The sequence below is a fragment of the Excalfactoria chinensis genome, chromosome 1, assembly GCF_039878825.1.
Source record: "Excalfactoria chinensis isolate bCotChi1 chromosome 1, bCotChi1.hap2, whole genome shotgun sequence".
In the NCBI taxonomy this organism is placed as follows: Eukaryota; Metazoa; Chordata; class Aves; order Galliformes; family Phasianidae; genus Excalfactoria; species Excalfactoria chinensis.
Window position 1 is genome coordinate 181895869 of NC_092825.1, and position 26374 is coordinate 181922242.

At 53.0% G+C, this 26374-nt stretch overlaps 1 protein-coding gene across 1 annotated transcript; it reads right to left on the reverse strand.

Annotated features, from left to right (window-relative positions):
- Positions 1-89: 89 nt before the first annotated feature.
- Positions 90-22229, reverse strand: LOC140256398 (disintegrin and metalloproteinase domain-containing protein 9-like). Its single transcript, XM_072344955.1, has 21 exons — positions 22222-22229; positions 20103-20202; positions 18254-18379; positions 18024-18088; positions 17861-17939; positions 17668-17744; positions 17175-17361; positions 16271-16345; positions 15557-15628; positions 13021-13190; positions 12640-12715; positions 11393-11547; positions 10651-10819; positions 9332-9421; positions 9050-9242; positions 7194-7299; positions 5468-5651; positions 4388-4462; positions 3116-3227; positions 821-923; positions 90-200 (listed from the first exon to the last, which is right to left on the reverse strand). Exons 1-21 carry the CDS (start codon positions 22227-22229, stop codon positions 110-112), a joined length of 2313 nt encoding a protein of 770 aa, XP_072201056.1. The 3' UTR covers positions 90-109.
- Between the last annotated feature and the right edge of the window lie 4145 nt (positions 22230-26374).

The following is a 26374-nucleotide window of genomic DNA, read 5'->3' on the forward strand; positions in this document are numbered from 1 at the left end:
CGTCCTCGCCTTCTCAGCTTGCACCCAAAGGGCACAGATGGGAGGAGAGCACCCAGAAGATGCTGGTTCCCAACCCCCTCCCCACCCCCCGGTTCCAAGAGTGTTGGTCTTAATGGAGATGGGAGGAGAAGGGAGCCCCTCTTAGCTCTGCTGGAGGAGGAGTGGGGATGCTTCTCTCGTCCCATCTCTGACGCTGCCACCTATAAGATAAAGCGGACAGGGATTCCATGCGGGGTGAGGTGATGAGGCTTAAGGGCCAAAGCAAAGCAGAGAGAGGAGAAGGGAGCGCTGAGAGCCTCCATTTGTTACCCTAAAGTCTTTCTTTCCTCAGCTCTTTCCTTCATGGAAAGAAGTGAGAACCAAAGGGAGACGCGAAGGAGCCGAGAGGGAAAAGGAGGAGCCCAATGGGAGAAGGGAGAGCTTATGAAAATACACCCTGAAGTGGGAAAACAGCTTTTGTTTGGGAATTTCTATGGGAAAGAGGATAAAAAGAAATGCCAGAATGGGTTAAAAGCCATGAAGCCATTTCCAGGTAAGCCAAACAATGAAGCCATTTCCAGGTAAGGAAACAGCAGCGACACAACTCCGTTCCCAGCTTCAGGACGTGGCTGGTCGCATTACTCCACATGGAAAGCAACCAGAGAGTCACCTGAGGTTGGAGAACAACCCCCAGACCCCCACGTCCAACCCCAGCCCACTGCCCACATCCCTCTTTGTCCCATCCCCACACGGTGCTGGGGCGCCTCCAGGGATGGTGACCCCAACCCTGAGCACCCCAAGAGCCTGGTGTAGGGCTCGCTGATGGCTGGAGCACACCTACCTTTGGATACACTCAGCAATGTCATCCCTCGTGTACAGGAGAAGGCCCGAAACCAGGGAGAAAAGGATCAACGATGCAACTACTTTGACCGCAATGCCGTAGGCTTGGAAAGGAAAAGAAAGAACGTGATGGGCTGTGGGCAGATAGAGCTGGAGGGGAAAGTGGTTTGAGATGAGCATTGCTGGTGGTTGGAGGTTTCAGTGTGTGGGTGGTGTGTGGATAAAGAAATGTGGGGGTTGTTTGTGGGGATGGTGTCAAAGGGTTCATCTGAGGAGCCAACATGGGGACACCAGCCAGAGCCAAAGCACCAGCATCCCTAACCCTACCCTAGCCCTAACCCTAACCCTAACCCTAACCCTAACCCTAACTCTAACCCTAACCCTAACCCTAACCCTACTCTAACCCTAACCCTAACCCAAACCCTAACCCTACCCTAACCTTAACCATAACCATACCCTAACCCTACCCTAACCCTAACCCTAACCCTACCCTAACCCTAACGCTAACACTACCCTAACGCTAACCCTACCCTAACCCTAACCATAACCCTAACCCTAACCCTAACCCTACCCTAACCTAACCCTAACCCTAACCCTAACCCTACCCTAACCCTAACCCTAACCCTACCCTACTCTAACCCTAACCCTAACCACTGACCAGCACAGCACAGCCCCTTGGGTGCCTCCATGCAGAGTAGGTGAGAGATCAGGATGGTATTGGAAGAGCAGCTGATGTGAGCTGTAAAGTATATAGCTGTGGAGTATATAGCTGTAGAGTATATAGCTGTAGAGTATATAGCTGTAGAGTATATAGCTATAGAGTATATAGATGTAGAGTATTCAGCTGTAGAGTATATAGCTGTAGAGTATATAGCTGTAGAGTATATAGCTGTAGAGTATATAGCTATAGAGTATATAGTTGTAGAGTATATAGCTGTAGAGTATATAGCTGTAGAGTATATAGCTATAGAGCATATAGCTGTAGAGCATATAGCTGTAGAGTATATAGCTGTAGAGTATATAGATAAAGAGTATAGAGCTATAGAGTATATAGCTGTAGAGTATATAGCTATAGAGTATAGAGCTGTAGAGTATAGAGCTATAGAGTATATAGCTGTAGACTATATAGCTATTGAGTATATAGCTGTAGAGTATATAGCTGTAGAGTATATAGCTATAGAGTATATAGCTGTAGAGTGTATAGCTATAGAGGGTATAGCTATAGAGGGTATAGCTATAGAGTATATAGCTATAGAGTGTATAGCTGTAGAGTATATAGCTGTAGAGTATATAGCTGTAGAGTATATAACTGTATAGAGCTATAGAATATATAGCTATAGAGTAATATAGCTGTAGATTATACAGCTGTAGAGTATATAGCTGTAGAGTATATAGCTGTAGAGTATATAGCTGTAGATTATATAGCTATAGAGTATATAGCTATAGAATATATAGCTATGGAGTGCTAACCGCTCCAAAGAGCTCCATTTCTGCTGTGCCAGCGGGCCCGTTGCTGCTTCGTTTGCCATTTGCCTGGCCAAGCAATTAGCAGAAAGAGCTCAGAGCTCTTCATCATCATCAGGACCGATGGGCATTGAGAGAGAGAGGGCTGGGGAAGAGCTTGAAAGCCATCCGTGGTCAGGAGCTGGGGGCCGTGCAGCTCTACTGAGTGGCTGTGTGGTTTTGTTCATCGGCAGGTCGTTAGGCCTAATAGATGGGAAGGCAGGAGAGCATCTCTCGTGGGTACGTGCCCGGAAAGCATTTATTTATGTCCTGTCCTCCCTGGGTTGGAGCTCTGCTGGAGATGTCTATTAAAGAGGAGAGGAAAAGTCTCCTCAGGGGGTTCTGATGAGCTCAACAGGCGCTACTCCTCATCTGCTGCCTTAATGAACCGCGTGCTGGCTGCTCGGCCACGCTGCTTAATGGAATCCATCTGCAGCTCCTCTGGGTGCCCTGGGAGCAGCCAGAGAGAGGGCAGGCAGGGCAAGCACCTCTGCACTGATAGGAAGGAGGCGAGATAAGAGGGGGGGGGAAAGAGAGAATAAAGTGGAATAGAATTGGGACACAAACAAAACAGAATAGAATAGGGTAGAGCTGAGAATCTCAGGTGGAAGGGGCCGAGCAAGCTCGAGTCCAATCGAATCCAAACCTGATGTGGCTAAATGGAAAAGGGAAAAGAGGTGCCGAAGAAAGGCTGGGATGGTCTGAAAGCACAGGGGGAAAGCTACCAAGCTCCCTCAAAAGCAAAGGATGCTGAGAGGCAGCGTGATGTGAACAGCGGTTGCACTGCACTCACGGTAGTAAGAAAGAGGCGGCCCGCTGTCAATGCTGCCCCCAAACCCTCTTGTCTTGCAGTGCGGAGGGGCCCATCCGGAATTACAGTGACAGTTCTTCTTGTTGTTGCAGACCTGAAAGAAAAGGGATGTTTTACGGCATGAGAAATGCAGTCAGGCAGTCAGGTCAGCCCTTGTTTCCCCATGGGTGATATGAAGGCAGCAGAGCTCCCCATCCATCCCTGATATGAAGGCAGCAGAGCTCCCCATCCATCCCTGATATGAAGGCAGCGGAGCTCCCCATCCATCCCTGATATGAAGGCAGCGGAGCTCCCCATCCATCCCTGCTATGAAGGCAGCGGAGCTCCCCATCCATCCCTGCTATGAAGGCAGCGGGAGCTCCCCATCCATCCCTGATATGAAGGCAGCAGAGCTCCCCATCCATCCCTGCACCCTCTCACTGTGATGTTGGTCCAGCAGAGAGGGGCTACAAACACAGCAGGAAGAGCTGACAGCGCACAGAGGGTGAGAGGTGGCTGCGTTTGCCTTCCTCCAGCTGAGCAGGAGAGCTTCCTGCCTGCCTCTGTTTGCATCTCAGCATCAGAAAGCACTTCTGCAGCTTGCAGATCTGCCCTCCTTTCGTGGATGCTGTAACTGCAACAACGCAGCGCTGCACAGCTGCGTCCCAAATGAGCTGGTCACCTTCGTGTGCTTCGAAATGAAGATCAAGACAGACAAAGGTGAGGGCAAAACTCCCCTTCAGCATCCTTGCTGACACCCAGATCTGCTCCGCTGCTGGGATATCTGTCTGGAAAGAGGGGTAGGTAGGGATGGCACCTTAAATAAACCCCCCGTGTGAAGAAGCTCTGCCAGTGTTACTGCCTGCAGTGTGGGTTTGATGTGAGACTGCATGGAAACGCTGTGCAAAGTCTGCCCTTCCTGTGTTATTTGCAAGGAGAGCAGCGTTACGGAACCGGGCGTGCGTTTTGCAGAGGGTGTCCCCCACTGGTTGAGATTCAGTGCTGCTGGCAGCTGCAGCGAAGGATGAGATGGCGTGGAAGTCTCTGTTTGCAATGTTTGTGGGAACAAAGATGAAAAACGGCACAGGAAGGCAATGAACGCTGAGGGCTGCAAGCTGTCAGAGCAGGATCCGGGGGGAAGTTGCTTGTAGAAAGCAAAATAATGGTCGTGTTGCTGAGCCAGGAACCATTCCGGACCTTTACGTTGCTTTGAAAGACAAATTTACCTTTCACATCCTCTCCTCTTCAAAGGAGGGTTGGAGGTTTCCTACCTACCCCTCTGCCGTGGCACTGCTTCGAACAGTCGCTGCTGAGAAAAGCTGCGCTGACACACGTCCTGTTGATGCAGATCTGCAGGAAGAGGCAGGTTTGTGTTAGTGGCAAGGTGAAAGCACAGCTGCTGGGAGAGGGCGCTGCCTGCTGATGGAGGATCAAATCACAGAGTCGGTTCCTTTTGTTCGAGGCCTTCCATTCCCTCTCTCTGAGGAAGAAATCGGGGAAGGAATAGGAGCAAAACCAAAAGGTCTCGTGTTCCGAGTCTGAGACAGACCAAAGGGGAGGCTGAAGAAACCCAACTGGGCGTCACAGCATGCACAGAAACCAGTTCTACCCCAGGAGTCATTCATGCTGCAAAAAAACCAACAGCTGTGCCACTCTGTACCAAGTACCCCACGGACCCGCTCTGCTCACACCCCTCCTTCAATCCCTGCCCAAGGCCAGGGGGGATGGGTGGGTTTTGGATGGACCCCTCACAACCACCCTGATCTTCATAGATACGCGCTCAGTGGAGCATCCTCGTGCCTTTGGGATGCACACAGATGTCTCCTCTGGGCAGGAGGAGATTGCATTTTCAGCTTTTGGCCTTGCAACTTAATTGTTTTGTGCCATGGCCGTGCTGGGAGGCACGGGACACAGCTCTTCTGGAAGGGGAACTCTATCAAAGCTGAAGAGCTCCTTTCCCTTCTCGTGTTGTTCTCAGCAGCTCTCTGCCATATGGTAGCAAGAAACGCTCCCTCAGTACGTCACCGCCTTGACAGGACTTTGGCATCCTGAGTGCCTCGCAGGGAAGGGATGAGTCCTATTCTTGGAAGAACATTTGGGATTCTTTTGTGTCAAATAAACCTTGACTTTGATTGGTTGCTTCCAAAGCGGCTGAGAAACCTTTTGACTTCTCTCTTCTCATGGAAAGACAGCTGTGTGCTGCCAGCAACAAAAAGCTGCCACGATATAGTGCTGTTTTTCAGCTGCTAAGGGAGGCTTTAGCGGGAGGGGGGCTGACAGCAGAGGTCAGGGATGGAAGAAAGGAAGAAAAGCCTTGAATTCCCATTGTGCTCTATTCTAGCTATCTGCGGGTACCTTGTTTGTGCCACACGACGTGCCGTCCTTCACCGAGCCATCGTCAGGCGTGTCGAAAGGCAGGTGGAACTCCAGGCCCCAGCAGAGATGGTTGTTCAGGAAGGTTTGCACCACGGTCTCTCCGTCTGGCCGGACTGGCACACTTTTGATGTTAATGCACTGCACTCTCCCACACAGGATGTTCCTGAGGCAGACAGACAGACAGACAGACAGACTGCTGCAAGGTCTGCAGGGATGCCACAAGGCGCAGTGATCCATGCTGGTACTGATGTGGACCCTCGTGCCAGCTGGCGCTGGTGCCTTGGGACAGATAGGCAGGGCCCTCTGGGACCTCTAGAGAAGCTGCAGAGATGCTTTCACTTATCACTTTGAGCCTCGATTTTCATGCTTGTGTTTTATAAAGCGTGAGCAATAATGACATCTGTGTGGGGAGGATTTAGGTATCGTTCTTTAAGGAGCTCAGCACTGTGGCCAGAGATGGCACGAGTGAAGCTCAAGGTCTGCTGGTGGAGGATGCTCACAGCGTGGAAAGTGGAGGGAGGCTGAACGATGAGTTTTCGTTCTGGTGTCAGCTCTAATGGCAGCAATGTCCCAGTTGTTGGTGAAACACCAACGTGCAAGCATGAAGAAAGGCAAGGCAGGCAGGGAATCATCAAATGGCTTGAGTTGGAAGGACCTTGAAGGTCATCTAATTCCAGCCCCCTGCCGTGGGCAGAGGTACCATCCAGTTACTGTACACAGGGCCAATCCCCAAGGTAGGCAAATCTCCTTCATCCCGAACCATCATCCCCATCAAATCCTACAGGACAGGGCTAGGAAGGAAAGCTTGGAGGGCTTTCAATGTGCTCAAAGGCAGAGCACTGAGCTGTGCATCACAGGGTCCTCCTAGAGGGGTCTTTCAAGATGCGCTATCGGGATGTACTGGCCGGTTGATGGGATGACCCCTTGGAGAAGGAAAGCTGGGATCCTATTGTGCCCAAATCCCAACAGCAAATCAGGCTGAACATCTCTCAGATGGGATGATCCCTTGGAGAAGGAAAGCTGGAAACCCATTGTGCCCAAATCCCAACAAGAAATCAGGCTGAACATCTCTCAGATGGGATGACCCCTTGGAGAAGGAAAGCTGGGAAACCATTGTGCCCAAATCCCAACAGCAAATCAGGCTGAACATCTCTCAGATGGGATTGATTCTCCCTTGGAGAAGGAAAGCTGGGATCCTACTGTGCCCAAATCCCAACAGCAAATCAGGCTGAACATCTCTCAGATGGGATGACCCCTTGGAGAAGGAAAGCTGGGAACCCATTGTGCCCAAATCCCAACAAGAAATCAGGCTGAACATCTCTCTGATGGGATGACCCCTTGGAGAAGGAAAGCTGGGATCCTATTGTGCCCAAATCCCAACAGCAAATCAGGCCGAACATCTCTCTGATGGGATGACCCCTTGGAGAAGGAAAGCTGGGAACCCATTGTGCCCAAATCCCAACAAGAAATCAGGCTGAACATCTCTCAGATGGGATTGATTCTCCCTTGGAGAAGGAAAGCTGGGATCCTATTGTGCCCAAATCCCAACAGCAAATCAGGCTGAACACCTCTCAGGTGGGATGATCCCTTGGAGAAGGAAAGCTGGGATCCTATTGTGCCCAAATCCCAACAGCAAATCAGGCTGAACATCTCTCAGAGAGGGGGGTCTATGTGCCTCTGGTTGCTCTGTGACCCCACTGCTCACCTCTCCAGGCACTTGGTGTAGTGAGTGCCGTTCCAGCCGCAGTTCCCACAGCGGTCCCCTCGGACGTTCACGTGCCTGAAGCAGCTCAGTGGGGCGCGATGGGCGGCTGCGGAAGGAGGAGAAAGGAGGAGATGGAGATGGTCGCGGTGAGCCAACTCCTGGTGGTTTCTGTGGGCGTTCTAAAGGACCTGCTGTGCTTTATGGAGTGTTATTTAAAAGTCTTGTTTTCCTCTTTTTGACTATAATGGAGCGGCTACGTGGAAGAGATTTGCTGCAAGAGAACAGTCCGTGGTCAGAGAACGGACCGTGCTCGTTTGTCTGGAATAATCTGGAGCAAAAGATTGGAATAAAGACTGCAAATCTCTCCAAAGCCCACTTCTTTCCTTTCTTCCTTTCTTTTCATTATAACAAACGCCCCACTGTCTCTTAGATTTACCCTGGAACCAGAATCCCTACCGTTCTGCTCAGGATTAGCCGTAAGGATTCTTGTTTGACGTCAGAAACAACACCCAGAGTTGGGTTTCAGCAAGACAGAACCAGAACAGAACCAGAACAGAACAGAACTGCTCTACCACAGCAGTAAGGAGTCTGGAGTCTGCAAAGCAGTAACCTTTGCACACCAAGGCAATAGTGTTTGTCATAGGCAACGCCTGGCGAATATGAGGGTGGCCTGAAAAATAAGTGGGGGCTCCCTGGGCTGGAAATGGTTCTGTCTTGCTGAAAGCCAACTCTGGGTGTTGTTTCTGATGTCAGACAAGAATCCTTCCTGCTAATCCTGAGCAGAACGGTGGCGATTCTGGTTTTATTTGCAGAAGATTCGCGTGTGCTCATAATGAAACCTGCAGCTCCTGATGGTTGTTGCTGCTGCCACCAAGGGGGAAGTGTGGGCTACATCTGCTCTGTCACGGCCTTGGGATGTGACTTGGGGAAGTTGGGTACTTCCTACAGCACTGAGATGGCCTCAAAAAGGATGTGGGCACGCGTTGCGCTTCCACTTAGAACCGGGGGAAATGGAGACGCGCTCGTTGAGGGCGCTGCTGCTTTCAGCTGCACAGGGAGGGGGTTCAGTGGCTGTTTTCAGCACGCATTTAGCTCTGGTTCATCTCTACTGAGAAGTGCCATTCTCATGTCTCACTGAGCGTGGCGTGCACCTAAACAGCATTGCAACAGCTAGTGCCCGAGGAAACCACATTTCTGCTGCCCTAACTATTGTAAAGATATACTTCAACCTGCCTTTAGATACGTGTTGTTTCACCTACATAGTTGTGTAGCTACTACTATAACATCCTGGGGCGTTTCAAAAGTATTCCCTAATGATTCCCTCTCATCCTCCTCTCCCCCAGCTGCTCAGCCCCAGGTTGCTCAGCCTGTCCCCACCAGGAGCTGCTCCAGGCCCCCACCGTCTCTGCACCCTCACTGGGCTCTCCCCAGCAGTTCCCTGCCTGCCTGGAGCTGAGGAGCCCAGCACTGGGTGCAGCTCTCCACGTGTGGCCCCCCACACTGCTCTGTGCACTTCAGGTGGTCTTCTTAGCCATCAGGGCACCCTGAGGGTCTGTGAGCAGCCTGCGGTCAACCCTTGGCCATCCAGGACACACTGCTGCCTCATGGTCAGCTGTTGGTCAACCATTGGCCAAGCAGGACACCATGGGCTCTCTTGGCCATGGGGGCACACTGCTGGTTCAGGGTCACCCTATTGATCACCGGGACCCCCACGTCCTTCTCCACAGAGCTCCTTCCCGGCAGGTCAGCCCCCAGCCCGTATTGAAGTGCACGTGATGAAGCATTTCTAAGAGCTAATGAGAGAGAGCTAACGCCGCGTGGGATGGTTTGCCCACTCCTTATGTGAGATATCTTGCCTCTGCCAAACAAAGCCTTGCACTGCGCCTCGTGGCTGTGGCACTGCCCTTCGTAGCAGCGGTCGTTGTTGCCACATGGAGTCCCATCTTGCATAAACACGTCCACGGGGCAGCTGGCCGAGTGGCCGTTGCAATACTCCGGCAGATCACACACGCCCCGGTGCGCCCTGCACCTTTTTCCTGCTGGTTGAAACTGTGAAAGCAAAACAGAACAAAACAAAGCAAGCATTGGTTCCCCTGCATTGCCAAGGCAGAGGCAGTGCTGGTGGTGGTGCAGCTCACCTGACACTTGTGGCAGCATTCTCCTCTGTAGCAGGAAGCTCCTGGGGCCAGCATGCAGTTGGAGAAGCAGCATCCGTCCTTCAGGCATGCCTGGATGTAAAGCACACCAGAAGACATTAATAGCATCAGTTTATTGTCAGGAGACCTCCTCCAGCATAAAGGAAGATCCGATAGGAGAAGCCTGCTCTTCTCTGCTGCTCTTTGAGCTCTCTGCAGTGCTGTGGCACAGGGAAGGACAGCTCACGTCATCCCTTCTGAAGCAGATCCCTTTCTGCTCTCGAGATGAACGCTTCCATCTCATCTCTGCTCATCAGCCGACCCGCATGCTGACCAGGGATGCTCTAAGGTCCATTGGTGTTTGCGGGGTGCTTGGAAACCCCTCTGAGCGCACAGGAAAGCTCATCCTCCCCCTCTGTCATTTTCCCCTTCTTTTGTCCTTTCCTTCCTTCCCTTTTTCAGCCCTTCCAGCCATAATCCTCCTTAACATTCCAAATTCCTCCAACCCTTCCTGATGCCAGAGCTGATAGTTGGGCTCTGTTATTGCAGTGGCCTTTTCCAACCTCAGTGCTTCTATGATTCTACCACTGAACTTTGTCCCATAGACAAAATGAACGACTTGATTTTATGGATACCCGGAACATGGAGAGATCTGCACTTCAGCTCTCCTTACATAGCAATGGATTTTTAGCTTAAGGAGGGGATTTGGAATCAGTATCGGGTTATCACGCAGGTACACAAACCCCGAGGAAGAGGAAATAATGGGGGCTTTAGGAAAGACCACAGCTCCCAAATTGCTGACACAAAGGAAGACTTGGGGTCACCTGGAGAGACCAGATGTGTAACGTGGTGGTTTAGAGGGAAGGTAAGATGGTGTTAAGTCTTTCTGTGGGATTCTGAAAGGGGATTCTGAAAGGGTGGCTTGGGGGAAAGACCAAAGGTGGAGAGAGGTGAGGGTGGATAAGGGCAGAACAAGAGTGAGAGGTGGAAAAGAGAGGGCTAAAAGGGGCTGTAATGGAAGGAAGCTCCTGGTTGGCATGCTTGACTCCATGTCCGATGGGGGAGAAGAGCCAAAGCACTCCATGGGGACACGTCAGGGTGGAGGCTGCCTTCTGATTAAGTGGCACAGATGACAGTTCCACAAATGGCGTCTGAGCTTCCACTGGAAAATTCAGCCTTGCTGAAGCGTTGCAACTGCATGGATGTCAGCAGTGGAGATGCACCAACCCGCATGTGCTCTTAGAAGCACTTTGCCCATTGACTTTAGCTTAAATACAGCAGGAAAATAGGCAACAAAACCAGAAAAGCTCTTAATTGCTCACCTGGTCGTTGCCACAGTCGCATTCCTCTCCCCTTTCCAGGATGCCGTTGCCGCAGAGTTCAGAAAGGGGTGGCTCTATAGGCGGTATGTTGAACAGGCAAGGTTTGTTTTTCCTTATTACTTCCTTGTAATACTCCTTCAGAGTGCAGTTACTGAACGCCAAGCAAGATCTGCAAGAAATAAAGATAATCATACGTGTGTAACCGTACCACAGCTATAACGCCATGGACTCGGAGAGGTTGCTTTATCCAATAGATGACAGTGAAAGCTGAAGGAGCAGAGGGCCATGAAATGCAGCTCCCCAACCTGCTGAGGTCTTTGCCCCATCCTAAGCAGAAGCAGGGCTGCTGATGACCACCTCTGAAATGAAGTTGTAGTTAATTAGTGGAATGATTTTCCATCGTGATGGTCCTGGAACAAGAGAGAGGATGGAAGGAGCATCACTCTTGGTGATTCTATAGACCTCGTGCTGCAGGAGGCGTCACACCCAGCTGCGAGCCAGCAGCAAGCAGCACTTGGGGAAAGCAGGTGGAAAATGAATGGGCAGCTATTGCATCACTGATGGAAGCCAAGGAGAAGTGTTGGCTGTGTCTGTGTGTCTCAGGGAGAGCTGGGATCTCCTGCCTCATCTACAGCAGCCACACGCACCTATGGAATCCCAGGAGGCACTGGAAGGTGGGCAGCAGAAGGCAAGCACCCAAATCCCACCTGAAGTGGTGGAGGGAGAATCAGGCTTCACTCACCCCAGGGCTGATCCCATGATGCATCCCCCGTGGGTGCAGTTGCAGGCACAGGATTTGTGCTGGAATCGTTTGCCATCGTCGTGATTGAAGCCCAAGCTGTGGCCGATGGTGTGTGCCAGTGTCATGGCGTTTTGGGCAGTGTCTTGGCCAGAGAACTGCAGGAGAACAAACACAAATCAGTGCCTTCCTGAGCTGGGGGGTGCGGGGGCAAAAGAGCTCAGAGCCAGACTTCAGCTACGTGAAACTTGTGCCAACTGGGAACTCTGCTCCAAAGGAGGGGTCGGGTGTTGGTACAGACTGCCCAGGGGGTGGTGGGGCCCCCTTCCCAGGAGATGTGGCACTGAGGGACTATGGACCATAGAGATGTGGCAGTGAGAAGCTATGGGTCATGGAGATGTGGCACTGAGGGCTGTGGGTCATGGAGATGTGGCATTGAGGGGCTGTGGGTCATGGAGATGTAACAGTGAGGGGCTGTGGGTCATGGAGATGTGGCACTGAGGGGCTATGGACCATGGAGATATGGCAGCGAGAAGCTATGGGTCATGGAGATATGGCGCTGAAGGACTGTGGACCATGGAGATGTTGCACTGAGGGGCTGTTGGTCATGGAGATGTGGCACTGAGAGGCTGTGAACCATGGAGATGTGGCACTGAGAAGCTATGGGTTATGGAGACATGGCACTGAGGGACTGTGGGTCATGGAGATGTGGCACTGAGGGCTGTGGGCCATGGAGATGTGGCAGCAAGAAGCTATGGGTTATGGAGACATGGCACTGAAGGACTGTGGACCATGGAGATGTTGCACTGAGGGGCTGTGGGTCATGGAGATGTGGCACTGAGGGGCTGTGGGTCATGGAGATGTTGCACTGAGGGTCTGTGGGTCATGGAGACATGGCACTGAGAGACTGTGGGTCATGGAGATGTGGCACTGAGAGGCTGTGAACCATGGAGATGTGGCAGCGAGAAGCTATGGGTCTTGGAGATGTGGCAGTGAGAAGCTATGGGTCATGGAGATGTGGCACTGAGGGGCTGTGAACCATGGAGATGTGGCAGTGATGAACGTGGTTTAGTGGTAGCGGTGGGTTGGGGTTGATGGTTGAGCTTGGGGATCTTGGAGGTCTTTTCCAACCTGAATGGTCCCACAGTCTGATCATTCTGTGAGGCTGTAAGTGCTGTACAGGAGTATGGGTTAGTAGGGTTAGTATGGCTTATGGGGGGAATATTATGGTATGTGAGGTCTCCCCTTACCGAGACGACGCCGACGGAGTTGGGCTGGCACATTGCTCCCTTCCAGGTAAAGCCCCTCTCCTGGTAGTGCTCACCGCTGCAGCAGAGAGGTTTGGGCATCAGAGACACTACGAATCCATCACAGCAACAGGGGTGTAAGGTGCACGCTGTGCGTGTACAGCGGAGGGAAACCATAAAGGAGGACACGGAAAAGGAGGGGCAAAGTAATTAAAACCCTCCGTGTACCAATTGACACGACAATGGCGTGCTGATTAATAACATGGCCAAGCTGGAAACTCTTCTCTTGTAAAACACCGCCGGGACCAAAGGACGATTAACATCAGTGGGCAGAAATAAAGAATGGGCAGCAATGAGGATGGCTGGGATGGAAGACGTCCTTACAGCAGCAGCTCCACGTGGTCGTAGGGGAGGCGTCCCGCAGCGTCCTGCTGGCACCATCTGCTGAAGGACTGCAGTGTTTGGGACAGGCTCTGCGTGGCCACAACCTGGTCCTTCCTGGTCCACATCTCCACGGCGCTGAGGACGACCTGCAGCTTCATGTGCTTGTAGACCTGCGGGCAGCGAGGCCATGGGTTGGTTACATTGGTAGGAAATGGTGGGGATGGCCCACAGCCCCTCAGTGCCTCATCTCCATGACCCACAGCCCCTCACTATTACATCTCCATGACCCACAGCCCCTCAGTGCAACATCTCCATAACCCATAGCTTCTCAGTGCCATATCTCCATGACCCACAGCCCCTCAGAGCCACATCTCCATGGCCCACAGCCCCTCACTGTTATATCTCCATGACCCATAGCTTCTCAGTGCCACATCTCCATGGTTCATAGCCCTCAGTGCCACATCTCCATGACCCATAACCCCTCACTGCCTCATCTCCATGACCCACAGCCCCTCACTGTTACATCTCCATGACCCACAGCCCCTCAAAGACATATCTCCATGACTCACAGCCCCTCAGTGCCTCATCTCCATGACCCACAGCCCCTCAGAGCCACATCTCCATGGCCCACAGCCCCTCAGTGCCACATCTCCATGGCCCACAGCCCCTCACTGTTACATCTCCATGACCCATAGCTTCTCAGTGCCATATCTCCATGACCCATAGCTTCTCAGTGCCACGTCTCCATGGTTCATAGCCCTCAGTGCCACATCTCCATGGCCCACAGCCCCTCACTGTTACATCTCCATGACCCATAGCTTCTCAGTGCCACATCTCCACGACCCATAGCCCCTCAGAGCCATATCTCCATGACCCATAGCTTCTCAGTGCCACGTCTCCATGACCCATAGCTTCTCGGTGCCATATCTCCATGGTCCACAGTCCCTCAGTCTCCATGACCCACCTCATCTCCATGACCCACAGCCCCTCACTGCCACATCTCCATGACCCACAGCCCCTCAGTGCCACATCTCCATGGTCCATAATCCCTCAGTGCCATATCTCCATGACCCACAGTCCCTCACTGCCATATTTCCATAACCCATAGCCCCTCACTGTTACATCTCCATGACCCACAGCCCCTCAGAGCCACATCTCCATGGCCCACAGCCCCTCACTGTTATATCTCCATGACCTATAGCTTCTCAGTGCCACATCTCCATGGTTCATAGCCCTCAGTGCCACATCTCCATGACCCATAACCCCTCACTGCCTCATCTCCATGACCCACAGCCCCTCACTGTTACATCTCCATGACCCACAGCCCTCACTGCCACATCTCCATGACCCATAGCTTCTCAGTGCCATATCTCCATGACCCACAGCCCCTCAGTGCCAATATCTCCATAACCCATAGCTTCTCACTGCCACATCTCTATGGTCCATAGTCCCTCAGTGCCACATCTCCTGGGAATGTGCCCCCACCACCCCCTGGGCAGTCTGTACCAACACCCGACCCCTCCTTTGGAGCAGAGTTCCCATTTGGCACAAGTTTCACGTAGCTGAAGTCTGGCTCTGAGCTCTTTTGCCCCCGCACCCCCCAGCTCAGGAAGGCACTGATTTGTGTTTGTCCTCCTGCAGTTCTCTGGCCAAGACACTGCCCAAAACGCCATGACCCTGGCGCACACCATCGGCCACAGCTTGGGCTTCAATCACGACAACGGCAAACAATTCCAGAACAAATCCTGTGCCTGCAACTGCACCCGCGGGGGATGCGTCATGGGATCAGCCCCGGGGTGAGTGAAGCCTGATTCTCCCTCCATCCCTTCATTGGTAGGGCCTCGAGTCACACCAGGTGAGGGTGGATGTTTGGAAGAAGTTCAGCGTGCAGATGGACACTGAGCTTTGGGATGGGCTGCTCGGGGAGGTGGGGGCAGCCCCAGCTCTGGAGCTGTTTGGGACATGGCACCAAGGGTTTGGGATCCGGTTGGTCATCGTGATGGTTGGGCTGCATGATCTTGGAGGTCTTGGCCAACCTAGACAGCTCTGTGCTTCCTATTCCAACCTCAGTGTGTCTGTGACTCCATCACCCCCCCCCCCCCTTCTGCTGCTCTCTGGAGCTCAGTCAGGAGCCAAACTCCAGAGCCAAGTGCTGGTGGCTGAGTGCTGTTTATTTCCCTGCATGGTGGTAATGCAGCAGGGCTTTCTGCCTAACTGGGAGTGACTGAGCTTGTGGCTGCCGCCCCGGTGCCCCATCAATGTTCTTTCCAGAGGTTCAAAAGCAAGATAATGAAGAGAGAGGGAGAATCTAATGAGCTACCAGGAAGCATTTAGCGCTGATAATGCATATCCCATCAAGCAGCTTCAAGGGGATAATTTCCAAATTATTTCTCAATTGGCTTCGCTCACACTCCAAGCAATATTTTTTTGGGCCGTGGAATTGGGTTTTACATCATTCAGGAGCTCATTGCTGCCTGGCAGTGTTTGCAGACACAGCAGCCATCCCCCTCCCCGGGATCCTCCCATGGGAACTCACCGTGTTCAGGATGTTGCTGATGGAAATGAAGAGGTGCAGCATCAGGGTCTGGTTGTTTCCATTGGCTTTGAACTGGAAGGGGAGAAGGGACATGTTACGGCCTCGGGGTGCCGATAAGAAGCCCCGCGGGTCTCCCAGGGGCAGATCCCCCCCAGTGCATCCCCCAAAGATGCATTAAATACAGCACGAAGGGACGCAGACCTGGATCAGAAAGTAACCAGGTGGAGAGGATGTGAGCTGGTGGTGCATTGGGTTGGTGTTATTTCGGGAAGGTGGCTTTTGGCATAGGCAGTAAAATGACCCAGGCGAAGGCGTGCTTGCCTGCAATAGGCTCTGTTAAACAAAGCCCTTTCCAGGACCTGCATTCCCGGAGGCCCTTATTGACACCACGTTCCATCCCAATAAACATGAGTGCCATTCTCAAATGCTCAGAGGATCCCGGAAAGCGCCTCTCAGGTCTGTCCCTGAGCACGTTGCAGCAGTCAGTCCCCAACACTCGCTTTAAAACCACTTTCTCCTCTCTCAGGCTCTGATTGCAGCGGTGCCCGCACTGCACGCTGCCTAAAGCAGCTCTTGGGTTCGCTGCACGTCAGTGACGGGTTCTTCTCTAAAGGCAGCGGGGTGTTGGCGTGCCCTGTTTGCAGAGGAAGCTCTCAGAGCCTCCAACACAACACAACACAGCAAAGTACCCCGGCGATGGCACCTGGCGTTTACCAGCTCCTTGTTGGTGATCAGCGCTAATTCCAGGTATCTGGTGGAAAAGGGCAGGTTCTCAAGACCGGGCACCTCCTGCAAGGGGGAATAAATGAGACAAATCACATAACAGGGGCTGCCTGACTCAAGGTGACCAGAGCACAAGAACACAGAGACTACGTGATAGAGAAGGAGAAGCGCTAATGAGCGCAGTGAGTAATCAGGGGAGGAGCAGAGAGATTATGGAGCAGACAGAATGTGGTTATATATCGGGTAGCTTTGCTCGTGCTCAACTTTTGCATGGTTTTCCTGCTGCTCAGGCCACTTTATGACCATGAAATGCAGCACCAAAAAGCTGTTCTGCACCCGAGGTGTGCTCTGCCCAGCAGCCAGCCCAACAGACAGCAGGAGGCCAGCAGCTCCTTGCTGTAAGAGTCCAAGTGCTCCTGGACCGCAGCTCCAGCCAGCAGAAAGGCACTGGAATGGCTCTTGCTTCGTACTGTTTGGCTTTGATGTCCAATGGGCATCAACACACCACAGCAGTGGGAGCCCACCGGTGGCAGGTGCTCAGCCTTGGGCTTCTGCATTGCTGATAGCAGTTGGGTAATGCATAATCTTCCACACGTGGTGGAGAATGGCAGCATCACCCACGTCGCAAGAGACCTTCAATGCCATCCAGTCCAACGGGGGCATCCCAACCCCAGGATGGAACCTTGGTGTTCAAAGCTTTGCTTTTGAAGGTGGAAAGTCCTTGTAGGCATCCCAGAGTGCTGCAGTGTGGCCTGCAGGGCTTGAAGCCAAGTGCACCATTTCACTCCTGATCTCTTGCCCCAAACGCAATCACAACGTGCTGGCGTTGGCCAAACTGGAGCTGAGCTCATTGCTCAGAGGGCAATGAACAGCCAGGCAGACAGAGAGCCCGTACCTCTGCCAGGAGGATGTCCCTGCTCCCATTGGTGTGGTCTCCATCCTCGGCTGCTTGTTCTGTGGGCAGTTGGCAGGGGGGGACCTGGCCCTTTGCTGGTGCCGTGCGGTAGATGAGGTGCTGGAACGTGGAGGAGTTCTGCAGCGGCTCCACCTGGTAGCGCAGGTCCCCGATCTGCAGGATCCCTCTGTGTGTTCAAAGCACAGAGAGGTGAGCTGCGCTCCTGGGGTGGGTTAGGAAAGGCAAGAAGAAACCAAACGCCGGAGGGGTGGGAAGGTCCTCACTTGGAAGGGGCCCATAAGGATCATCAAGTCCCAATCCTAAGTATTAAACAATAGGGAAAAGGCAATGGAAGCTCCGTGCTGCCCATCTCCAAGGGAGGATCCATCTTTAGGCTGCTTGGTTCCACACCAGCACCGCGGTGCGGCTAAGTGGGATCTTTCTGCAGATACATTTGCATCCTAGTAATGCACGGCTCAGTGCACGGCCCTACCTGATCCCATAGCAGGTGCTGAGGGCCACGACGGAGCCTGGAGACCCTTCCACAAAGCCCTCGTAGAAGCAGTCATCCTGCAAGGTACAAACCAGCTCAGAAGGGCACCCATGGTGTGAAATCACAGCGCGGAGGATTCGGATAACGATGAATTGTGGGGAGGATATTTTAGGGGTTCCTAGTGCTCCTGTACCTGGATGTCGGGGAACTCGGTGAGCAGCTCCCCCCCGGCACCGTATGTGTAAACTGGGAGGTCCTTGGCTACCAGATTTCTGTAAAGCAGAGCAGAAATCAGGGCTGGCCCCATAAAGGATCCACACGGAGGTGGCAGAGGAGGATCCAGAGCAGAGACTTACTTCACCCGAGTCAGATGGACGACGTGGTAGCTTCCCTCTGCTGTGATCAGATAGGCCACCTTGTCCTGGAACACCCAAAGCATCGCGCGTTCACATGCCTTCATTCCAACCACCTCCCCCTTATAGAAATCCCCATCTGGAGGTGGGATCGGAGCCGCCCCTCTCTTTAGAGCTGGGGGGATCCCAGCTGTGAAATAGGCTTCCCAACATCGTCCCCCAAAGCTGCTGACCTGCGTGGCAGCCTCGTGCCTCAGCTCCAGCTGCCTCGGCACCATCACTTCGGAGTAGACGACCCTCGACGCTCCACTAAAGCCTGGAAGAGGTTCTGTGCTGGGGAGCAGGCTGGGAAGCATTTCCTCCCCCCAGCCCCAGCCCCAGCCATGCAGGAGAAGGATTTTGAGGTGATTTTCAATGTATATACCATATGAGAGATGGGGAGGGGATGGGTTCAGTATATACCACTGCTATATGAGAGATGGGGAGGGGATGGGTTCAGTATATACCAGTGCCATATGAGAGATGGGGAGGGGATGGGTTCAGTATATACCACTGCTATATGAGAGATGGGGAGGGGATGGGTTCAGTATATACCACTGCTATATGGGAGTGGGGAGGGGATGGGTTCAGTATATACCACTGCTATATGAGAGGTGGGATGGGTTCAGTATATACCACTGCTATATGGGAGGTGGGGAGGGGATGGGTTCAGTATATACCACTGCTATATGAGAGGTGGGGAGGGGTTGGGTTCAGTATATAGCACTGCCATATGGAGTGGGGAGGGGATGGGTTCAGTATATACCACTGCTATATGGGAGTGGGGAGGGGATGGGTTCAGTATATACCACTGCCATATGGGAGGTGGGGAGGGGACGGGTTCAGTATATACCACTGCTACATGGGAGGTGGGAGGGAATGGGTTCAGTATATACCACTGCCATATGGGAGTGGGGAGGGGATGGGTTCTGTATATACCACTGTCATATGGGAGTGGGGAGGGGATGGGTTCAGTATATACCACTGCCATATGGGAGTGGGGAGGGGATGGGTTCTGTATATACCACTGTCATATGGGAGTGGGGAGGGGATGGGTTCAGTATATACCACTGCCATATGGGAGGTGGGGAGGGGATGGGTTCAGTATATACCACTGCTATATGAGAGGTGGGGAGGATGGGTTCAATATATACAACTGCTATATGAGAGGTGGGGAGGGGATGGGTTCAGTATATACCACTGCCATATGGGAGTGGGGAGGGGATGGGTTCAGTATATACCACTGCCATATGGGAGTGGGGGAGGGGATGGGTTCAGTATATACCACTGCCATATGGGAGGTGGGGAGGGGATGGGTTCAGTATATACCACTGCCATAGGGGAGGTGGGGAGGGGATGGGTTCAGTATATACCACTGCTATATGAGAGGTGGGGAGGGGATGGGTTCAGTATATACCACTGCTATATGAGAGGTGGGGAGGGGATGGGTTCAGTATATACCACTGCTATATGGGAGTGGGGAGGGGATGGGTTCAGTATATACCACTGCTATATGGGAGGTGGGGAGGGGATGGGTTCAGTATATACCACTGCCATATGGGAGTGGGGAGGGGATGGGTTCAATATATACCACTGCCATATGGGAGGTGGGGAGGGGATGGGTTCAGTATATACCACTGCTATATGAGAGGTGGGGAGGATGGGTTCAATATATACAACTGCTATATGAGAGGTGGGGAGGGGATGGGTTCAGTATATACCACTGCTATATGGGAGGTGGGGAGGGGATGGGTTCAGTATATACCACTGCCATATGGGAGTGGGGAGGGGATGGGTTCAGTATATACCACTGCCATATGGGAGGTGGGGAGGGATGGGTTCAGTGTCTCTCCTCACTGCTGAAACCAGCTTCTAACGAAGCGTAAGGTGGGAGAGTCCCCACATATGGATCTCTTTAGTTAAAGTGGGAGAAATGGGGCAATTTCGGGGTGCTGAGCCCTGTGTGCACAACTCCTGCTTGTATCCCCCGGCCCACATCCCTCATCCCACCTCTCACATCCCCCTCCCACCCCTCCCGCACACCCCCATCTCACCTGAGCAGAGGATTAGGATCAGTGCCATGACCCCCAGGGCTGGGCATTGCGCTGTCCCCATCCTTGTCACCCTGGCAGCCTGGTGAGCCCTGCTGGGGACGCAGTGTCAGCCAGGCACCATCCCCAGTGCCTCCAGCTCCCTGCTGGCCCCAAGCCCCCACTGACACCATCACCCACATCCACCCCCACTCCCCCACCAGCATCCCAGAGGGGTATCTCTATTTCCTGCCCCATCTGGACCTGTCCCACCCTCACCCCACTGCCACACAGCCTCACCCTACCACCCTCCAACTGCCACCCAGGCTCCATCCATCCCCTTCTGACAACCTGGAGTCACTCTATCTGCCTCCTCCTCCCTCCCCATCCTCACCCCCATCCCATCCCATCCCATCCCATCCCATCCCATCCCATCCCATCCCATCCCATCCCATCCCATCCCCATCCCCATCCCCATCCCCATCCCCATACCATCCCATCCCATTCCCATCCCACCTCCATCCTATCCCTATCTCTCCTCCAACTGTCACCTTGGCCTGTTCCAGTACCTCCCCCTTCTCCCTTCCTACCTCCAACTGTCACCATCCCTCCTCCACCTGCCATCCAACCCCATCCCATCCAACCCCATCCCATCCAACCCCATCCCATCCAACCCCACCCATCCAACCCCATCCCATACACCCACATTCTATCCCATCCCATCCCCACACCCCTCCCCATTTCACCCCTCCTCCAACCTGTACCCCTTCTGCCATCCCCCACTGTCCGTTCCCACCTCCAACTGCCACCCTCTCTCCCTCCTCACCCTGCCCCCCCCCCCCGCCCAGTGCTTTCCTCATAGCCCTACAGTTTCTCATGTCCTACAGCTCCTCATGACCCTACAGCTCCACATGGCCCTACAGCCCATCATGGCCCTATAGCTCCTCATGGCCCTACAGCTCCACATGGCCCTACAGCCCATCAGGGCCCTATAGCTCCTCATGGCCCTACAGCTCCACATGGCCCTACAGCCCATCATGGCCCTATATACCCCTATGACTCTGCAGCTCCTCATGACCCTACATCTCCTCATGGCCCTACAGCCCCTCATGGCCCTACAGCCCCTCATGACCTTATAGCTCCTCATGGCCCTACAGCTCCTTGTGGACTTGTGTCTTCCTCATGTCCTAAACCTCCTGCATGTCCTACAGCTCCTCATAGCCCTACAGCTTCTCATGTCCTACAGTCCTTCATGGCATTACAGCTCCTCATGGCCCTAGAACTCCTCATAGCCCTACAGCTTCTCATGTCCTGCAGTCCCTCATGGCATTACAGCTCCTCATGGCCCTAGAACTCCTCATGGCCCCTACAGCTTCTTGTGTCCCCTACAGCCCATCAGGGCCCTATAGCTCCTCGTGACCCCACAGCTCCTTATGGCCCTACAGCTTTTCATGTCCTACAACCCTTCATGGCTCTACATCATGGTCATATATACCCTCATGACTCTGCAGCTCCTCATGGCCCTACAGCTCCTTGTGGACCTGTGTCTTCCTCATGTCCTAAACCTCCTGCATGTCCTACAGCTCCTCATGGCCCTACAGCTTCTCATGTCCTACAGTCCTTCATGGCATTACAGCTCCCCATGGCCCTAGAACTCCTCATGGCCCTACAGCTTCTTGTGTCCCTACAGCCCATCATGGCCCTATATACCCTCATGACTCTGCAGCTCCTCATGACCCTACATCTCCTCATGGCCCTACAGCCCATCGTGGCCCTACAGCCCATCGTGGCCCTACAGCCCCTCATGACCTTATAGCTTCTCATGTCCTACAGCTCCTCATGACCCTGTGGTGAGGGTGACGGAGCATTGGGACAGTCTGTCCAGGGGGTTGTGGAGTCTCAAGACCGACCTGCACACCAAGCTGTGCAACCTGGTGTAGGGAACCTGCTCTGGCATTGGGGTTGGACTCGATGGGCTCCTGAGGTCCCTTCCAACCCCTTCCATTCTGTGACTCTTGGGGTAATTCCCACTTCTTATTTCCTTTGTTTGGTTCCACACGGAGCAGAAAATGTACGATGTGAATGCAGCAGCTTGTAACAGCGCAGCTGCGTGTCCCTCTGGGTGCTGTTACAACGCCATCGCTGCGGAGAACAAACAATATGAGCTGGAAGTGGTTTCTAGCTGTTAGGCAAAATGATTATGTTGTCAAGTGTGATGAATGAGGGAAGCAGAGAAGGCTTCAGCATCCAATCTGAGCAGTTATTTTCCATAATGCTCTTCTGAATGCTCGCCTCTCTCCCCTGCCTGCCCTCATTGATCCCTGGAGTGCATGCGGTGCTCAGCAGCTGGCAGGAGGGCTGAGAGCCATCAGGGGGGGAATGGGATGAGGATTCCCTCAGGGCTGAGCATCCCCACAGCGCCGGGCTCTGCAAAAGGACTTGATGGGAGCAGAGCAACCTCGTAGACACCAGGAGAGAAGAGCTGGTGCGTGAGGCAGTGCTGACGTCCGTATGTGATGATGGAGCAGCCAACGGAGGGTGGTTGTAAAATGGTTGTTTGGGTTTGGTTTTGTTTTATGATCCTCCTTGAAGAAAAATAAGGTGCAAAGAGGGTTGGGAGAAGAACATTGGCACAGGGAGAGCCCGTCCCCGGAGCTGTGTGAGAACCACGGAGATGTGGCACTTGGGGACGTGGTGGATGGGCTGGGGATGGGACCTGGGGATCCAAAAGGTCTTTTCTGACCCAAATGATTCTGTGGTTCTAGGGAGGATCATGGGAGCAGCTGAAGATCTGGGCAGTATGTAATGCAGTGGGAGCCTCTGAGCACCCACCTGATGAGTCTGATCGTCTCGTGTGTGAGTTCACGTGGGCGACGGGGGTCTGGTGCCAGGTCTGGAAAGAGGGAGACGTGATCTTATGACTGGAAATGAGTGACAAAGAGGAAGTCAGGCGTGGGTTCTCAGCAGTGGCAGTAACAGAAAGGTCAACCGGTTGGGTGCTGTGAAGGGTCTTTTGGCAACCTGGTCTGATATCAGCTATGGAGGTTGGTGGCCCTGCCTGTGGCAGGGGGGGTTGGAGTTTGATGCTCATAGAATCATATCATAGAGTCATAGAATGGCCTGGGTTGCAAAGGCTCACAGTGCTCATCCAGCTCCAACCCCCTGCTGTGTGCAGGGTCACCAACCAGCAGCCCAGGCTGCCCAGAGCCACATCCAGCCTGGCCTTGAATGCCTGCAGGGATGGGGCATCCACAGCCTCCTTGGGCAACCTGTTCCATCATAACAACAGGGATGAGTCGGCAGCCTCGGGTTCAAAATCCCAATGCAAGAACGAGCTCCGTGAAGTTGAACCGGGGTGGTGCCTCATTTCTCTCTGGTTCAACTTTATGTAGTGCACTGGCAGTTTAGTTGCTGGCTGATTTAAACCAAAGGAGGAGATGATAAATATTGCATGCAGGCATACTGGAAACTTGACAGAAACAGGCTGCAGTACTCTAATGTAGGATATGCTCCAGTTCATGGGGCACAAACAGGGCTCTAAAGGCAACGACCCCTTAATTAACCAGAGGAACGCCGCAGTGACCAGCATGAGGCTGCTGCAGTGTTGTAAATTCAATGCAAATTATTATATTTAGTGCTACCAAAAGTCATCCTCCTCACTGCCCTCCATGCCTTTGTTACCTCTGTTCTTCTCCTTGCATCTCACCGCGTTCCTCACTGCAGCAGGAGGGGATTCCTTCTTTTTGGCTGATGGAGGTCAGCACGGCGTCTCGTGCTGCAGCAAGAAATGTTTTAGAGATTCAAGAAGTTCAAAGACACTGAAGAAACCCAACTAGGATCAAGAATCCATCCCTGCCTTCACTCCAGCTGCATTGACCCACAGTGCGTGACAGCTGCCAGCCCCGACCTTCCTGTTCTGCACAAGGCAGCTCTGTGCTTACATCATTCACGTACACTTGCAATGCATTTGGGATTGTACAAGGAAGGGATTAAGGTGTGCGCCACAGCTTTCTGCCATCTCACATCCCCATCATCGGCTTTAAAGACTTCTGGGTTGAAGGGCTTCTTTTCCTCCTCGTATAAATACCCCTCAGGGGCCGATGGGGCAGCAGAGGAAGCACCGCGCTGCCCAACCCCTGTGCAATATTCATTTCTACAGCAAAATCAAGCACCGTTTGGGGAACTTCCACCTCCTTCCATCTGAGCCACAGGATCGCTCCGTCAGCCTTCCTTTAGAACATCCTTCAGAGCACGTCTGTTCTCTAACAGCAGGGAAATCAAAACCAGTATATATATATATAGCAAAAAACAAAGCCAGCAACCACCCTTGTTTTCATTAGTTTGCTACCAAGGAGAGGAGAAGCAGAAGTTAATTTGCTTCCTGTGCCTTCCTTGTTTCTTCATCCCAATTCGAGAGGACAGGAGTGAGGCTGTGCTGGAAACGCGCCGTGCTTTACCTCAAGGAGCCGGGAGTGATGGTTGGGCTGCTGCCACTTCCCGTCCTTATTAAATCTCTCCTCGTTTTCAGGTCGTTTCACCTTTCGCCCACAAGCCGCCTCCATAACGGTGTGGAGGAGATCCATTTCATCCTGCTAATAACCCACGCTCTGCCCCGCTGGGATTGAAACACGGCGGATATTTGCGTCCTCTCTCCCCACCTGATCTGCTTTTTCATGTTGCTCCCATTTCTCTTCATTATTATCATTATTATTATTATTATTGTTTGCTTGTTCTCCCCAATCCGGCAACCCTCGGGGACGTCGTTTGGCCATAAAAACAAACAAAAACAAAACAAACAACCCCAACAACCCAACCCTACGTAATGCATCGAATTAAAACGGCCCGCGGGTAACGTCGTTACCATCAGCATTGATTGGAAGCTGTTTTTCAGACGCCGTGTATCAGATTCTCATCTTTCTGAGGCCGTTGACATCAATCACCATCGTATTTTTTTCTTCCATCCCCGGGCTCCACGAGGAAAATAAAACGTAAATCAAGGTGAAGCACTTAATTAGGCTGAGAAAAGATATGACTGCGTTAACAGGACGGTGCCCGCAGTAACTCACTCGGGCCTTGGAGCTGGAACGCGGTCTTCCCTTCTTCTCAATGCCGTCCCCAGGGAGGAATGAAAACCTCCTGCAGGAAATCTTTGTGGGAGGATGTGGAGCTCCCACGCCATGATCCTACCAATGGGCCCCTTCTGATTGACCCCATGCTAGAGGTGGAAGCCACACAGCATAGAATCACAGAATCACAAGGTTGGAAAGGACCCACGAGATCATCTAGTCCAACCATCCTCCACGCAGGTCTTGCTGCATGGAATTTGTGGCTGTTCTGCCTGGGTTTGGGGTTGCTTCGTGGGCTGCTGGAGAAGCACAGGGAAATGCTGCTCTTGGGAACAGGCCTGGGGACCGCGGGGTCTTCTCCAACCCCAGTGACTTCATGTTTGTGTGATTAAGTGGGCATGGTGGGGATGGCTGATGGTCGGACATGGGGGTCTGTGAGGTCTTTTCCAACCTGAATGGGTTCATAGTTCTGTGATGCATGATCCAAGCGAGGATGCAGGGCATGGCCAGGGAGCAGCCAGCAGCTGCGTGACCCAATGCAAGGCACAACCACAGAACATCCCTACCTACAGCTCTTCTGGCTCCAGTTCTGCTCTCCAGCATTAAGGACAAAGGAAAAGTGCATGGGACTGAGCTGGGCAACACCTGCCAGCCTTTGGGCACCATCCCTGCAGGGCAGCATCTGCTTCTTCATTGGGCAGGAGCCCAGGGCCGTGCTGTGAGTGCAGGGATGTCCAGCTACATTGGCCAGCATGCCACGCTCTGCATGGATGAGCACCTCTGCATCTCACAGCATCTTCTTTTGGAGGCTCTGTCGGAGCTGCACCTGGAAGGTCTCATTTCTCACTGAGTCGAGCTGCAGCAAACCCTTTTTGTTTGAGCGTGGATAATAAGATCTAAATCTTCCCAGCAACACAAGCAGGGAATCCTCCAGTCTCTCCTTCTTTGTTTTTCTTTCCAAACGTGTCCCCGAGGCACAAACTGCTGTCATAGCAAAAGGAAGGCCTGCAGCACAGGAAGGGACAACAGGAAGAAGGCATCAGTCAAGGGCACAGCATAAGAATCCTTCACATCCTTCAAGGGTTGGAAAGTGACTGAGGCCAAGCGTCATTGGGAGCCCACATGGGCTGGGAAGAGCCCAGCATCCTCAGGCTGCACCCCTATCTCCAGCCACCCGAAAAGGTACCTCTCACATCCTCCTTGGAGAACAAGTGACAAG

Coding starts and splice junctions, on each gene's coding strand:
- LOC140256398 (XM_072344955.1), bottom strand. Junction 11,548..12,639: donor ACTCCGTCGGCGTCGTCTCG/GTAAGGGGAGAC, acceptor GTTCTCCTGCAG/TTCTCTGGCCAAGACACTGC. Junction 5,652..7,193: donor TACACCAAGTGCCTGGAGAG/GTGAGCAGTGGG, acceptor TGTCTGCCTCAG/GAACATCCTGTGTGGGAGAG.